Source organism: Ruditapes philippinarum, unplaced genomic scaffold, assembly GCF_026571515.1.
Source record: "Ruditapes philippinarum isolate M1 unplaced genomic scaffold, ASM2657151v2 ctg15208_1_1_1_1, whole genome shotgun sequence".
Taxonomy (NCBI): Eukaryota; Metazoa; Mollusca; class Bivalvia; order Venerida; family Veneridae; genus Ruditapes; species Ruditapes philippinarum.
The window spans coordinates 244-18,206 of NW_026858112.1; the positions used below are offsets into that span (position 1 = coordinate 244).

General features: G+C 32.3%; 1 protein-coding gene across 1 annotated transcript; it reads right to left on the reverse strand.

The window, feature by feature from the left end:
- Positions 1-464: 464 nt before the first annotated feature.
- Positions 465-6,963, reverse strand: LOC132752135 (uncharacterized; the record flags this gene model as incomplete). The annotated part of the gene is made up of 4 exons (XM_060742422.1): positions 6,933-6,963; positions 1,658-1,697; positions 1,173-1,360; positions 465-596 (listed from the first exon to the last, which is right to left on the reverse strand). Coding segments are annotated over exons 1-4 (391 nt in total), but the record flags the coding sequence as incomplete, so codon positions are not given.
- Positions 6,964-17,963: the final 11,000 nt, after the last annotated feature.

The window sequence follows — 17,963 nt, forward strand, 5'->3', positions numbered from 1 at the left end:
TATTATTATTATTATTATTATTATTATTATTATTATTATTATTATCGTCGTCGTCGTCGTCGTTGTTGTTGCTGCTGCTTGCTGCTGCTGATGCTGCATCGCGTTGTTGTTTTTACAGTTGTTGTGAATTTTTCCTCCTCATCATCATCATCATTTCCATCATCACATTCATTATCGATCATCATCAGCAACATTATCAATCATCATCATCACCATCATCATCATCATTATCATCATCATTATCAATCATCATGAATATTATTAAAGATATTGTTACTGATTGTTTATTTCATTTATCGTCTCCGTTTAAATGTTATTCTTTATTGGACACAAAATTTACATTTCTACAATATTCACACGTTAAAATACCTTGTATATTGTTACACAAATAAATTGAAGTATAATTCAGTTTATGAATACTTAAAATGTATATACATACATGTGTTCATGTACTAAAATATTACCCTTGTGTATGTCGACCGGAGATGGTGCTGGAATTTGTGCACGTGTTCCTGACGATGATAGATGCTCGGGTAAACTGTTTGCTGCCATAGGTTCGGTATGTATAAGTGTTTTGCACATTGCGATGAAAGACTCTACAGAACATGATTAGGAGAAACACCATTAGAAGAAACAAATTGCTTTAACACTTTAAAGCACGGATGCATTTTACATGTAATTCTTTGGAAAAAAAATATGAACAGTCTTTTGGTTCCAAATATGTTTAATATGAACTTCATTAAGAAACCATTAAAGATAAGGTACATGGACTCTAAAACAACGTGTTTGACTGATGTGCTGACCCATACATAAAGCGATTATAATTCCAAAAACAAAATAATGATATTACTGCCGCCATAAATACATTTTTACAGATTGTACCATTTATATTGAAGTTTTGTGTTTGATATTGTTTCAAGATATTGCACAACAACTCTGAAAACAGCTTTGTATGTACAATATTCTCAATTACATTTTGCACGAAAAAAAAACACGTGCCATTTCGTAAGTGAAATATCACACTCTGTCTTATATACCTATTTGGCGTATTCAGTGCATATTAAAAACATTTCATATCTAAATGAGCCAAAATGATTTGTAGCTAAAAATGAACTTGACAACAAATCAACGGCAACAACAAAAATTTAAAAACGCAATTTTTATGAACGTACGGCAGTTCCACGTGCCATCTTCCCGGCATGCCGACAAAGGGACATAATTCTGTTTAGAACAATGGTTTACATATGATGTTATTCTGGAACTGTCAGCTGAACTACATTCGGCTTCCTTTGGTTCGTTTGATTTCGTTGTATTGTCGAAATTAACAGCAGACGGAGCCGGGCCAAAGTGCCATGAACACCTGAAATGTTTTTTACTTTTCATTTTAATTACTAGTATAAGTTGAAATCTACTCATACTTTAATTTTAAAAGAAGCAAACCACTGAAAATGCCTCTGAATTATATTAAAATCGAAAGTTATTTGGGAAGAGATTTAGAAGAAAAAAAATTATACAGTCTAACTTGCCAATGAGACCACGTGTATTAAGCGACTTTTGCCTTATGCGGCCACTTTCTATCTAAATTACAACCAAGCGGATTATTTGTGCCAATCAAACAAAAGTTTAACACCCACCACACACAAAAAAGTATATTTACCTGTAATGTCCTAACTTGGATGGTTCGCTGAGTCGAATTTCTAAAACGATGAAAAAAATTAATCATGAAGTCAATATAATACACAATGTACGTCAATATCTTTTTTACTATTTTTATTTAGTGAGCGTCACTAGAGTTCTCGTTTTTAAATATTATAAAACCCGAATTCCAAAGAATTGTGCCAGTTTATTTTTTTTTATTACTGTAAGGGTTTCACAAACCGAAAAATGAAGCTGCTATATAGTCGTCTTTTTTTCTTCTTACTTTTAAAATCATTATCAAGCTTAAAAGATTGTTAAAAATTAATCTGCATTAAAAAGGGAAATGAAATATTCAACAACAACAACAACAACAACAACAAAAAAAATTAAATAAAGTTTAAACTTTATACCTGCGATTAGAAAGAAAATGAAATAATTAACAAAATTTCTAAAAATCCAACACTCCATACTAATGGTCCCTTGTAATTTAGAGGAAATCAGACAGTCAGCGTATATTGATGCTTTTTTGTGGGTGTTGCTTTTATGCAAAATCAATTTATTAGTGTTCGAATGATAAATTGGGCATGTGTATTTATTGTAATAAACCCACTGTGTGTTAATATATACGCTTCTACTAAATGATTTTAATCCATTCTATTGCGTCTTTTAGACTTTACAATTTATCGTTTAACGCTTAAGCTTAAAAATATTTATTTCTAATCATTTTATTTAACATAATAAAGTATATGAATAAAATTTACAGACCGAGTAGGAAGCTTTTTTGAAAACTCTATAAAATCAATAAGTCACTTTTTTTTTATAAATGGTAACAAAAATGCACAATAAATAAATTAAACTATACATACCATTTCGACCTGTGCTTGCTTTATTACGAAAAAATGAAGAAATAGTTTATTTCGGTAACTTATACATTTACAGTATCTCGTTATATCTATCTTTTATCTTTATAATAAGTATTGTTTATGGCTTCGGACTTATAATGCATTTCTTTGGAATTGCAACATCTTTGTCAGTTTGTCAAAGAATCCCCAAATCTGCACTGTTCATCCAAAAATCGTCCGAATATTTTTGTAAGCTTATGCTGTATAATACAAATATTATAATATTATAATTTATTGCGACCGGTGTTTAAACAGCATCAACAACAAAAATAATATTAAAGACTTTCTTTAACGAGAGAACTCATTTGAACAACAAATCAGTCTTCCATGAGACCATCAACAATGAATAATATGAATTTAACATATTTAAACTATTAAATTGTACATATTCAAACATTAATGTTACATACATGAGATTTTATTGACAAATCGACCAATTTGTTTACACCAATAAGCGATAACATTTTAAGAATAAGGTTTTAAAATGGTTTACAGATGACAGCCGATATAATGAAACCATAAATAAAAACACAGAAAGTCGCGCCTAATAATGAATTAAAACATTGAAAATGGTAAAAAAATGTGGCAATGGATTCGTATTAAAATAGTTACTTTCTAGTAAAAACGTAATTGATAGAGTAAATTTGTTAAAGCTGCATGTCTTTTTAGATGAGTCAAAATATTTCCAGACGATCCAACTTGAGGAAAATGTTCTAAATGTGTTATGTTTTAAGTAAAATTATTCAAGATTCAATTAACAATTTAAATGTTAAAGACTGATTTTGCAGTTTTTATCACCAGAATAATTTTTGCTGCGAAAGAAAACGCAGTTAGAACAAATTTTACATATTTTGACCCTTTTTGGTAATTTGCGTAGATTGTAAGTGCCGTTTTCAATTTTTAAATTACTTTCTTTGTTCGCTTTAAAATATTTTACTTTTAAAATATATTTTCAAAATAAATTCTAAATGAAAATTAGCGTAAATCTGGAGGCATGCTGCTTTGAAATTGGCTATATGTGTATAATGAATAATAACGTGGTGCGTTTATTTGTGTAAATACGACATATTGATACTGACTAGCGACTTATTGTTCATCAGTCATAAGTCAATCATAATAAAACACTACTGTCATCTCTCATCAATTCCAAACACAGTCATTGTCACTAGTGTATGTATAAATATATGGTAATCAATTAAGTAGTTTAATATATTATGTTAATAACATATACCTTAATATGTCGAGTAATCATAAATGGTGAAAAATATTTACAGTATATTTACAAAACATGTTTACAACATATTCCGTGTGAACTTTGTTTCTTAAACGTTCTTGTTTATTACCATTGTAAACATAAACAGACATCTGTCCTTTTTTCCACAAAAATTAGACAACGCAATGATGACACTAAAAAGAATAACCCTAGAATTTAAAAAAAAAATGGGACCGAATTTCTTATCGGAGTTTTTATGCGGTTAAGCTAATTCCCTGCTAGTTTTAAATCAATCACCTCCGTATAACATCTACTATAGAATGCTGTCTATGAAAAAAATATAAATTTCAATGATATTTATATTTAGGATTTAGAAGATATACTACATGTAGTAGATGTTTTTTAAGATAACATGAATAAAGTTGCACTCATCTGGAATGTATAAAAGGAAATAACATGCAGAAAATGATCACCTTGCAACTTTTAAGAGCTCAATTTTCAATACAGACAAAGCAACTGACATCAATCTTAAAATTTCTTTAAATTCATGGTTTTAAAAAAATGGCATTAATGACACTATTACCACATATAGTGATGGTGTTGGTAGTTTTCACTCTGGATTCCGGCAGAAAGCCACATCGAATTTACCAGAGCACAGTTCAGTTCTGGGCAGGTTGTTAAATGAAATATCATTACACTACATACAATTACAACGTAGAACGCCAGAACCACACAAAACAACACAATGTCGCATATATAAAACATAGAATAAACTTATATGCAAATATCTCATGCAACAACAATATATAATGCTATTAATTCTGAAATTATGACGACGTTTCCACATGCAATTACAACGTAGAACCCTATTACCAAAAAATGACAACACCTTATGTCCCTATGACATTATTGCCACACACAACAACCAAATATGACCTATTCTTCATAACAATAACAAAAAGGGGGGCCATGATAGCAACTTGATGGTGTGCGCTGATGTTGGTGGTTTTTTAGCCCCCACATCATCAAATATGTTTCAATGCTAAACATCTAAACTAGCTCAAAATTTGGCGCCATTTTAAAATAGATTTTTTTAGATTTTATAATAACTCATATAAGTTAAAAAGTAATTTATTAACCCCAATCGCGTTTTGAACCAAGGCTTTTATTTGAACCAAAACTTTGAAGCACTTACCCCAAGAGATTTTCATGCATTCATATTCTTTTAAACTCCTAAGCTTTATTTGGTATTGTTCTTCATAAGAAGAATTTTGTTCTTTCGACTAGTACTACATTTTAAGGATTTCAAGACGCCCGCGCGGTCCAATTTTGATAAGGTTTTTTTAACAAATTTGTTAACATACTCACTAGAAGATGTTTCATGCTTAATATCTAAACTCTAGCTATTTGGGTTTTTTGAACTTTTTTCAAAGAAGATTTTTTAAGTTTTTGCTATACACATATAAGGAAAATCAATGACCCCGGGGCGGGCAAATTTTGACCCCAGGGCTTTTATTTGAACAAACTTGGTAGACACCTATTAGAACATGTTTGATTGCTAAATATCTTAGCTCTAGCTCTTTGAGTTCTTTAAAAGAAGATTTTTTTTAAGTTTTTACTATATGCATATAGGGAAAATCAATGACCCCCTGGGGCGGGGCGAATTTTGACCCCAGGGCTTTTATTTGAACAAACTTGGTAGACACTCATTAGAACATGTTTCATGCTAAATATCTTAGCTCTAGCTCTTTGGGTTCTTTAAAAGAAGATTTTTTAAGTTTTTACTATATGCATATAGGGAAAATCAATGACCCCTGGGGCGGGGCCAATTTTGACCCCAGGGATTTTATTTGAACAAACTTGGTAGACACTCACTAGAAGATGTTTTATGCCAAATATTTTAGCTCTAGCTCTTTGGGTTTTTTAAAAGAAGATATTTAAAGTTTTTTCTTTCGGTTGCCATGGCAACCAGAGTTCTGCATGGAATTAAATTCTTTAAACAATTTTTAATGGTGACCACCAAAGGAACATTCCCGTGAAGTTTGGATGAAATTGGCCTAGTGGTTTATGAGGAGATGTCATTTAAAGTAAAAGTTTACGGACGACGGACGGACGCCGGACGAAAAGCGATCACAAAAGCTCACCCTGTAATGGCGTGATAACCCCATGATCAGCAACTAAATTGGGGATGGGTGTGGGTGAGGTGGTGGTGGTGGCTTTTTTTTTGGGGGGGGGGAACATTCATCAAATTACTTTTATCAATGCTAAAAAACACCATAAACTATGTTGACTTTATAATATTTGTGATAGCGGCCGCCAATAAAAGCGATCTTAAAATATATTTTTATTGCTTATTGATGAATATATTTGCATATATAAAGTTATAAAAGTAAGCTTTCATTTAAAAAATCTCAATAGGTTGAACCAAAGGTTAATTATTGTCATTTAACCTAAAATCAATTTAAGATATGCAGTTATTACGCGGCTACAGATGGTAATTATTCATGCAATGACTCATTTTGATTGCACATTTCTTTTTTTAAACTCATATCCGTGACATATCTATTTTATTCCCATGACACATGTAACTTGTTACCGTGTCATATCTAACTCCTTTCCGTAAGTAAGTTAGTTGTTCCTTCGAAATACTAGTAGTTTGTTCTACAACTATTTTAAGTAGATTTTTTCAAAGACGTCCGCGTCCGCGTCCAGATTTCTGATATAGGTTTTTTGTATAATGAGATATTTGTTTAACTATATTTTCTTTATTTATTGGGGGATTTATTCCAAACTTCAAATATGTTCCTTATCATCGCCCATATTATATGTGTTAAGGTTCATAACTATAACAACCACATTTTAGAAACTGCTTTAGTTAATAAAGAAATTTTTTTAAATTTAATCTGAACTAATTTTAAATTCTATCTGGAAACAGTTAATTTATAATTATCTACTACACAAACTTTTCTATCTCCAACGTTTCGAGGGGTTAAACCCCTCTTTATCAAGAAACGTTGGAGATAGAAAAAATCTGAACTAAGAAAGATAACTACGTCAACATATATTGTTCAGTCATTAAAGAGTTATGCACTAATCAGTTAATATAACCGGTCTTGCGGACAATCAAAGGAAATTCCGCCTTACTATATCCACGACTTTTTGTGCTATCCCACGCATACCTCCGGGAGTGGGGGTGGCAATGGGGTACATTGCTTCCGGGCGGCGTACTGTTATTTTTAGCATGGCTGTGCAGAAAACATTATTCGAGTTCCTTACATGCATATGTTAACCGAGAAGATGTTTCCATTTCGCAACGAGAATGCATGCCTTTGGTCAGAATGGTGCGTACCATCTAACTGTGCGGGCTTCCCCTGAGCTTCATCGCGGAATGTATGTATGTATTCTATGTTTAATGACGGTCTATCCGCCCGTTAAGGCACATGTCACCAGTCATGCCCGTAGAGTTAATTTTGAAGATAACCTTCATGCAATTTCCACGGAGTATTAGAATTTTGAGTCCAAAGTAGGTCACTGCACGGCGGCCAATTCATACATATATGTACAGTTACCTTAGACAATATGAAAAGGAGGTAGCCCTGAAAAAGGGGCTGTAATGCCAACAAAAGGCCTGCAGTTCAAGCCGTCACTCACTGTGCTAGGGACTCACGCACCTAAACTCATTTTCCTTTTCGTCTCCGCCTACTTTGTAGGACCTCTCTCCGTGGCTTTAGTCAGGACAGTTGGTACGTAAGATACAAGTTTCAGTTATATTTCCCCGCATTCGCAAGTCCTTCAAATCTTCTTCCGATAACTTGTGTCTCCTCAACGACGTGCGCGTACCGAGAGGAAGCGAGAAGGCTTCATCGTGGACCAGAGCCAAATACCTTATATTGCCGTAAAGGAGCTTTTTCTACGAGGGCTTTTTCATTTTTCCAAAATTGGTCTGTTCAGTAAGTGTTAAGCATGAAATGAGTATATAAAGAAGAAATACTGACGGATTAAGGTTTATATCATGAAGAGCTATTCTGGGCTTTGTATGCAGACAAATCTGAAAGACAAAGGCAATTATACGAAAGTCCGGTAGGGCCATTTCAACTTCATGAAGTTGAAATCGTGAATTCGTGAAGTTGAAATCGTGAATTCATGAAGTTGAAATCGTGAATTCATGAAGTTGAAATCGAGAATTCATGAAGCTGAAATCGGGAATTCGTGAAGTTGAAATGCCCCCACAGGTCTTTCGTACAATTAACTTCTGGCTTATATCCCCTTTTGTTATGATATTGTTAAATTACAAATGAATGTTCAATAACTTATTTATTTAACAAGTATATATTATTTCATATCCTTGTACGCTGTAACTGAAAATTGATTTACTTGAAATTCGAAACTAACACTTAACACGCTGTCGTACAATATATTGCTGTAATTCGAAACTAACGCTTAACTGACCCACTTGGGTTTCGTCTTACATTAAATGATGAAGCAAATCAGCGGTTTTGTTCTTCACAAAGCTACGACATGACTGTTAAATTTTGAATAATGCCCAATTATACGGTCACGATGTATTCATTGAATACAATAAAATCCATATTGCATGTATTGGTCCACATTTTATCATGTTTAAAATCAAGATATGTGATTTTAATTGATATACCCTGGAAGTAATGTAATTTGTGTTTGAAATATAAACTGTAGAACCTCTGTTAAAAGATCGCCTCTGCTAAAAAACCTGACTAAATTTTATGTGTTTTCTACAGTTTTAAAAACTGTTTTCCCATTGTTTTAATACTATACAGTTTAAAAAGCTGAACTCTTGATTCCAACCCAAAGCGGATTTTATAACGTGCCCATTGGTTGGTTCAAAACTCATGTTTTATTCTTGCTTTGGTGTTGGAAAAGTGTATTTGCAAGTATTTTTTATTAAAAGAATATCAAATATTTAAGGACTTGATTCTTTTCGATTAAGTTACAGATTTAAACAAATTTCATCCTCATATTCAAACATTTCTCAAAAAATATACATGTAAAGTAAATTGCAGTAGGCAGATATTAATTCTTCCGTGACTTGCTTCATTTATTTTCATATCTTGTTTTTAAACCATTGAAAAGAATCAAAAGAACGTAAATAAAACACAATAATCATAACATCAAGTAAACAATTATACAATCTTCCACATTCATAATATAAGATATATCCGTTGTAAACTCTTTATAAAAGGGAGGTTATAAAAAACATTCAAATTAAAAAAAAACAAAAAAAACATAACGATATGGATTAAGTGAATTGTGTTAAAAAGTATTGAAAGCTTCATGAAATTTCAGTTTTTATTAGTTTTGTATTCATATGGTATTCAAAGAAAAGGCAGATCTTTATCTGTATTTAACTTTATATACATATCTCGAGAGATTAACGTGAAAATACAAGACTACAATTCGCATAATCTCGGATTAAAGAGACGTCTGCACTTGACATAACCTTAATTTATTTAACGTGGATTAGTATTATCAGAATTTCAACATTGTTTTGATATCGGACGGGTAATTACACTTACTTCTTAAACGGTAATCTCCCTTTTATGCCGATCCGCCATTATTACGCACGCGTTTGTCCGTTTGATTCGGATTATTTCCAGTTTTATCCCATAAGCCCTAATTGTTTTTAACTTAACCTGCTCTTTGACTCTAAACTAGTTCTTTGACAGTTTTTCGATATTAATCAACAACGAAGGATAGCTTAAATTTAATATATATACATGATGAAATTATATAGAAAATCGTTATCGAGAACTGTGCCAATTGTGTGTGAACTTCCAACCCCTTTGATCCGTGCAGCAAACGCTCTCTCATTTGCGATTAATGCATAGCTATGTAATTTAAAAACTTCATAAATCTTCAAAATTCATTTAGAATTTTAATAACTTTAAGTTTGTGAGTCACTTTTAGTCATTTGGGCATTTATAGCATGTAGATTCTATATCTTTATAAAACACGGACAAGTACGGAAAATGCCGATTTTCACGACCTTATAATTAAAGCATGCGACTCATTATCAATAAATTATATAGAATAATTTACATTATTTTATTGAATGATAAAGAAAACATGCCTTGCCACAATGTTCAAAAATCGGTGTCATCTTATTATAAAGAAATAACAACCATTTTGTCTTATTTTCCTAAGAGTTTATCAAGATAAAGATCTTATTATAATATGAAACATTCGACCGATATATTAACAAAATAATCAATATGAGTTTTCTTTCAATAATAATAAAAAATAGGACCAGATGAGAGCAGAAGAAGAAGAAGAATGAAGAAGAATAAAGAAAGTTAGAAAGAAAGTAAGAAAGAAAGAAGAAAGAAAGAAAGAAAGAAAGAAAGAAGAAGAAAGAAAAAAAAAGAAAAGAAAGAAAGAAAGAAAGAAAGAAAGAAAGAAAGAAAGAAAGAAAAGAAAAGAAAAGAAAGAAAGAAAGAAAGAATAGAAAGAAAGAAAGAAAGAAAGAAAGAATAGAAAGAAAGAAAGAAAATAGAAAGAAAGAAAGAAAGAAAGAAAGAAAGAAAGAAAGAAGAAGAAAGAAAAAAAGAAAGAATATCCGCTATAAACAAAAGTGAAAATTTGGGGGTGCTGTTTTATTAATATTTGAAGATGTCCTTACTTTTAAATGGTTTATGAACCGTCTGTTCCAAAAGAATTTCATACTAACAAATTTCTAAATGTAAATTAAGTAAACACTACTGTACACATTTTTTCTACCACTTGTTAATGTTTGTTTGTTTGTTTCTAAACTTTAAATCGTTACTAGTATATTTCAATGCTATCTTAAACATGTACGCTATTATATATGCATGCATGCATACATGTATAACGATATTCAATTTAAAAACATAAATGTTTGTATTTTCAAGGCTTTAATGAAATCTGATATGTTTAATGTAAAAACGTATAACAATTAAACAAACAATAAATAGCTGATATATCGGAACATATTGCATGCGAAATAAATATAAATCATAGATTGTCATTTAACAATAAAGTGTACATGTATGCAGTTTTGAAGCCATGTGGGCCATTGGTCTGAGTGGTTAATTTTTATTGTACTTGCAATGCCTCTGGACGATTAACCATGCAGAAAAGTACATCAGTCTCCTCAAAATTCATATTTATTTCTATACCAAGATATTCATATAAAAAACTATAAGAATATTAAATTGTGTTCATTGGAGAGGGAAAGTACTTAACTTGGTACATTGGTGTTGTGCTATTTGAGCCACGCCATGACAAAACCAACATAATGGGTTTGCGACCAGCATGGATCCAGACCAGCCTGCGCATCCGCGCAGTCTGATCAGAATCCATGCTGTTCGCTATCAGTTTAACTACTTGTTATAGGGTTTGTAACACATTATGTTGGTTTTGTCATGGCACGATTCATTTATTGTATTGTATCCAAGTTTAAAGTGCCTTTACTGAGATCCAAATGTCTGAAACATCGAAATATTTATATAGGTCAACTGGTGAAACTAAACCGAAAATAAATTATCGAGAATTGATAAAGAAATATACTAAGACATCAAATTAAAATTCATTTTTAGTGCTATTTTTAGCACGATTTTAGTTAAAACGACTTTCATTTTTAGATAATCTTGCACAATGAAAATAAGTATTCTGGGAGAACGGATTTTAAAAGCGAATGATCTGGAATCGTGCACACAAGTTATTGGTATAGGCCGTCATCGAATGGTATTAAAACTTTAAAAAAAATCTAGTCTCATTATGTTACTAAACCTCAGTGGAGCCCCTTTAAGATATAAAATGGCTTGTGAAATAATGAGTTTGCCTTTTTTGTCAGGGTTTACTAGCTTTTCAATAACATGGGATAAAAATAACATAATTTTCGTGAACTTCAAAGTAAGTAAAACGCTGGTAAACCTAATCGAAGCAATCAGGGAAAAATTCCCAATTCTATCTGTGTTCTTACCAATAATTATTTTCTAAGACAATTATTTACACATTTCCCAATTCTTTTTAAACTTTTCTGGGGGTCCCAATTCTATTGTTACTCTTAAATTCTTTATCGAGACATTTACAGACAGATTTTACCGATTCTAAATAGTAATACTCTAAAATTCTTATAACTCGAGACAACATGGCATTGCTTACAATATGTGAGCGATAGTCTCAGTATGACGAAAATATTATGATGTACAACATAGAATAAATTTGAAATGAAAGACACGACAATGATTAAGTCTAGTAAATCTTTACACATGGTATGAAAACAAAAAATATAGAGATTATTTAAGAGATATTACTAATATATTTTAAAGGATGAGGCTAATATAACAGAAAAATAACAATATTTGAAAAACATCTATAATAAATGCACAGTATCGTATTTGAAATAAATGCTATAAATAAATATCAGTAAGGCTAGTTAATATATCCAGTATTTTCCTTCACGATAATCCTATTCCTGTCCCTACGATAAGAGTTCTTCCGGACAGTTCCGGTAACGGATGCCGACGGAAATCGGATCCTATAGATTTCATCCTAGACACGGACCCGACATTTTTGCGTATTTGAATCATATAGGGCACTACATTTGCCTTTTCTAAGTTTGAATCAGATCGCATGAAATTATTTTCCGGCGCGAACGAACTGTGTCTAAGTCTATCGCCAGCTTGAAAAGCCATGCGTCTGTGTGATGGAGACACGAAATTCTTCAGTCCCTGAACGCTTTGTTGCGCTCGGCTGCTCCGTTTTAGATTCCCCGCCACCTGACAAGTTCGAATATGTCGCTCTGCACTTTCTTCTAGCTGATGAGCCAAATCTGCACTAGCTCCTCTTCGCCTTTGATGTCCGGAGAAAGTGTCTGTACGACTTGTTCGTAATCCGAAATCACTTAAAACATTTTTAGACACCACATTGCTGGCGCTAGAATATGCGCGACCATGCCTTGATTTAGGCAGGCTTGGTGAGTGCCTGTCGTCTGTTGCCTGAGTATCCCGACTTCTCGCAGACGCTTTATTGATACCAGATTTATCCATGTCATCAAGTCTTATAGATTCTATTGTCATCTGCGTTCTTGCGGATTCTATGTCGCGTGCAGATTTTGCTTTGATTTTCTCATCCTCGTTTTCAACTTTATGTCCGGATAATTCCAAATTTGAAGGATATCTTTCTAGCGTAGGTTTACCCTTAAAGGCGTTAAAAGGTCTTGTCCTTTTATACACATGAGTTTCGCCTATTGTTTCAAACACACCATTGCGGTTTTCCGACGGTTTTCTTATTATTATCCGACTAGAAGCGTGTTCATTTGTCGTCTGCTCCGATCCATTTGACTGTAAATATTTTTCCCGTTCTGGTCCTAATAAAACCTTTATTTTGCTCTTTTTATACACCATTTTTGTATCAATTACAATTTATATCCTCTTTATTCCAAATAATAAACAATGCTCGGTAGGCTTAATTACATCTTTGAAATCCAAAACATCCTAATATCAGACGTATACTTTTTTTAGCACATATATAATATAAATTGATATCTATAGATTCTTTGATATATTAGTTACGTTTAAACGTAATCAAAGTCTATACCGAATGTTATATCACCCCACGAGGTCAACGATGTATTAAAATTTTGACACAAATCACAGAATATCCAATATAAAAACCTATACAAATTCTATTGACAATTACATCTGACTATTAAAATGTCTTAACAAAACGCCAAAATAATCCGATCCTTTATATAGTTTTTTTATTTAGAAGTCGCGACTATTTGAAATACATACTTTATATGGTTTAACGTACGGTACATAATACAGGTTATCTGGTTAATTTAAAGAACAGGTGCCTTTAACAAGACATAAAATATAGTAGCCAAAATTTACATTCATAAATCCTGTTCCATGCGTGGTATAAATATATTTTTTCTGGCGGTGTTACCGTTACTTTCCGGCGTTGCTATTTATTAACTATTACTTTATTGGATTCCGTTATCGAGTTATCACGTCCAATACTTGTTTAAATTCATATAAAACTGCAAAAATTTCAATTTACAAAACATACAAACACTTAAAGCAAATCAATTAGTTATGTCAACAACCCTGAAAAGAGTGAAACAAAATACCCAAACAAAACCCTTATTCCGTTACAAGAAAAGTATTGTTAAATAATTACATTTACACAATTATATAAACAAATATAAATTGTTGGGTATAAACATGCACTCTGGCAGGAAAATCAAATGAGCCGCGCCATGACAAAACCAACATAGTGCGTTTGCGACCAGCATGGATCCAGACCAGCCTGCGCATCCGCGCAGTCTGATCAGGATCCATGCTGTTCGCTATCAGTTTCTCATCATGTAATAGAGTTGGTAAGCGAACAGCATGGATCCCGATCAGACTGCGCGGATGCGCAGGCTGGTCTGGATCCATGCTGGTCGCAAACCCTTTATGTTGGTTTTGTCGTGACGCGGCTCAAATATGACCATCTTTCTTCAGAATAAGGCGATAATTTTGAAGTTTCATTTTAGGTCATAACAGAAAGATGGAATGACCCGGGCTGGTCGGGATACGATTTTGCGACTTCCGGTTTACAAGCAAATAACGCCGCTTAAGACCGCTGAGCCAAATAATCGCTTACGTAACTGTCAAGGGCTGTACTTATACTGAACTGATTGATTTGAATTGAATTGAATTGAAATTGAATTGCATTCGGAACTCTCATACTACGGTGGTTTGTCTAATCTGACTTCGGGCCAATATCATGCTCAGCTTGGTCATTGGACTGACTCTGGTCAAGTTTAATGTTTCATATTGTACACAATACCCACAATGCGCATGCACAATATTACTAAAGATTGACGTTAATATATTTTCAATGATTTTCATGTCACGTTTTTCTCTTCATTGCGGCACCGTAGATTTACGCTATTTATCATCTTTTTAATGACGCTATACTTAAAGAAATTAAGTTTTCCATGGAAAATTGAAATGACACTTTGTTCATCTTAAGTTGGATTCCGTAAAAAGTGCTTAATAGGATATGCAGCAGTATAAAAGATGCAAGAATGAGGTGTCAATATTATTGAACATTGCTAGATAAAGAGTTTTATGAGAGGTAGCCACCGAATGATAAAATCTGACAAAACTACAATTACGTTTATTGTTTGAAGTCTGTTTGTCTACATCCTTAATAATTCATGCTCTTTTAATTGTTATTTATGTTCAAATAAATGCATTTAACAATCAAAGAAATGGAATGTTTTCTGTCCCTATTTAAATTGCATTTTTCATTTAGTATCTTGGTCTCGTATTTCGGCTGCTGTCGATTCATGAAGAAATCTTACTTTTTTCCCTTAAAAATGATGCTTGCTGTATTATAAATTCGTTATAAAGGTTGTTGACAGGTTATATGGCCATATATAAACGGCTGTTTGCAATATAACCCTCGCCTAACGGCTCGGGTTATATTTACAAACAGCCGTTTATATAGGGCCATATAACCTGTCAAAGATCTTTATAACTAATAATATAAACGTCACTATTATCCAATGAAAAGCGACGTTACAAAATTTCAGTAGTATAAGTAGTCACGCACGGATATATATACGAGAAATAAAAATCTGAATTTGTTTGTAGAAAAGGAAGCAAATAGTGAAACACGATTAATTTAGCCTTTCATTTTCCTGAGCGGAGTTTCGCCTGTACAAACAAAGATAAATATAAGGCCAAATACGCCTTTTCTTCGGTAGCATTAATATAATGTGTGTATATTTAATTAAATCATTTTATGAAGTATATGGTATAATAAACTACTTATTTGATATACAATAATTTGTTATTGTATCAAATCCAAACAATGTTATATACCGTACATGTATTTCAGTGACAGATTATATATTAAATATGAAGTTTCGACTAAGCGAGTTAGCTCCCCTGTAAAATGATTTAATCTTATTAACCTTTTTAATATAAACGATCTTTTTCTAATTCTAAATCAGTTTCATGTTTTCCTTTCTGATTTTCTGTGTCTTAAATCCTGTTTTTCGTTGACTCAATTTCTCTGTTCTTTCTTTCTTTCTTTCTTTTTTTCTTCTTTCTTTCTTTCTTTCTTTCTTCTTTCTTTCTTTCTTTCTTTCTTTCTTTCTTTTCTTTTCTTTTCTTTCTTTCTTTCTATATATTTTTCAGTCTTACTTGTTGATTTATTGATAAAAAAGTTGTAATACTAATGCACAAAATTTCAACAAAGAATATATAATTATGTTTACGAGGATAAAAAGCATGTCAAATGCATTGAAAGAGATCATAAAAACTATTGATATTTACCTTCTTATGAATAGAAAAAAATATAAAAAGCATACGTAATGCATAAATTGAAAGAGACCATACAAATCTACTGATTTTTACCCTTTTTAAAAACAAACAAACAAACAACAGCAAGAAACTCAAACAAAGATTCTGTAGTTTTAACATAATTATCATTATACGTCTGTAAAATTGCATTTTCAATAGTTTATTCAATGAAGGACTTGAACCCAATTTTACTCAATATAACCAAACACATACCAAATAAAACCCGGGCGAAAATGTTCATGAAAAGCTATCTATTTAGATACAGTGATAAAAAATTGAGAGAGAGAGGGACGGCCACTATTTTAAACTCACAAATCTCCAAGCAAATATGCTCACAAAAGATTTAATTACCTTATATCTATAGACAAGCGGTAGATGAAAGAAAAATACAGAGCCCTTAAAAAGAGCAATGATTTCATGAATAGTTCAACTGACAGAGAAGTAAATAAATCACCATTGTATGTCAACCGAAATATCAAGAGGTCGGATAAAGTTTTTATAAACGGGTATATCTTTAAGCAATAGAACTTTCTCACGATTTACAGCCCATAATTGAACAGGCATTATCTAAAAGGACGTACTCAAAGAATATAAAAAGAGTATAAACGCTTAAGGAGATGTCAGAAAATAATTTATTTAGGCATTAAAAGGCGTAAAATGCGAACCATTTATCTAACTACTTAGATTATGCCTGGCTTTGATGAGTTATACCATTTTAATGATGACATGAAACGTGACAGTGCACGGGTCTATAAATTTCTTTATTTGATATATGTATTTATTATGCAAAAATAAATTATCTGGTTTTAATAGCTGGGTGAATTCAGTGTTAAAGCGGTGAAGGTTAAGTTGATATAGTTTGCTGAAAGATATGGGGCATCGAATCCAGTGGTGTGGTACCTTTTCGCAACTTTTCGGCAACCCTTATAGATCACCCATTCGGGAATCACGAGAAAGCGACTTGTCTGGGTGAGCTTACAGAACAATAACAATAGTAAATAATCAAAGCACAGAAGGCGCTGAATTTGTTTGGGTCTCAAAATGTCAGAGAGTTGAAGGTTGTGGGATTATAAAACAATTTGTTTTTGTAAAGTGCCACCAATGCTTTCCAGCGTTTTAATTGTAGTAGATTGGCTAATTGCAACACTGATATTCAATCCAATGTTTATTTGACTTAAACAATTTGAAAAAAAAGAGTTGCCTTAACCGGGATTTGAATTCCAGACCTCTCGCTTCCTAAGCGAGCGCGCAAACCCCTCGGCCACGGCGAATTTATATGTGAACGGCCTGAGAAAAACCATATTATTCTAAATTAGAGTTTGTAACGACGCTAACTGTTGTTTAACACTTGTGTAAATAATCATGGCGCTTACTATAAGCATGTATATCTATAAAGAATAAAAAAATATTAGAAATCTTCGACCATTCGGGAATTATTTTGCTTAAAAATTAATGCGCCTGTCATGTGACCATATTTACGCAGTGATCTCCCCTGAATTGTTCGGCCTTAGTGTTACATATAAAGGGAAGTAACCGCTTAAAAAAGCGGACTACTTTCGGCATTTGCAATTAACAGCATTAAAGTCTGAAATTTCGCTACCATTATTTGTTTGGTCTGACGATCCAAACAAATAAAAATCAATAACAGTAGCAGCAGCAGCAGCAGAAACAACAACAAAAACAACAGCGTAATTAAATTACAAAATGATAAAGCACATTGGTTTTAATTATGTTAAAATATTATATCAATCAATCAATCAATCAATCAATCGATCAATCAATTCGTTTTCACTTAAATTTTATTTCCAGTTCTCCATCGGTTCTTCATCCGTTTATTTTTTCGTTTTC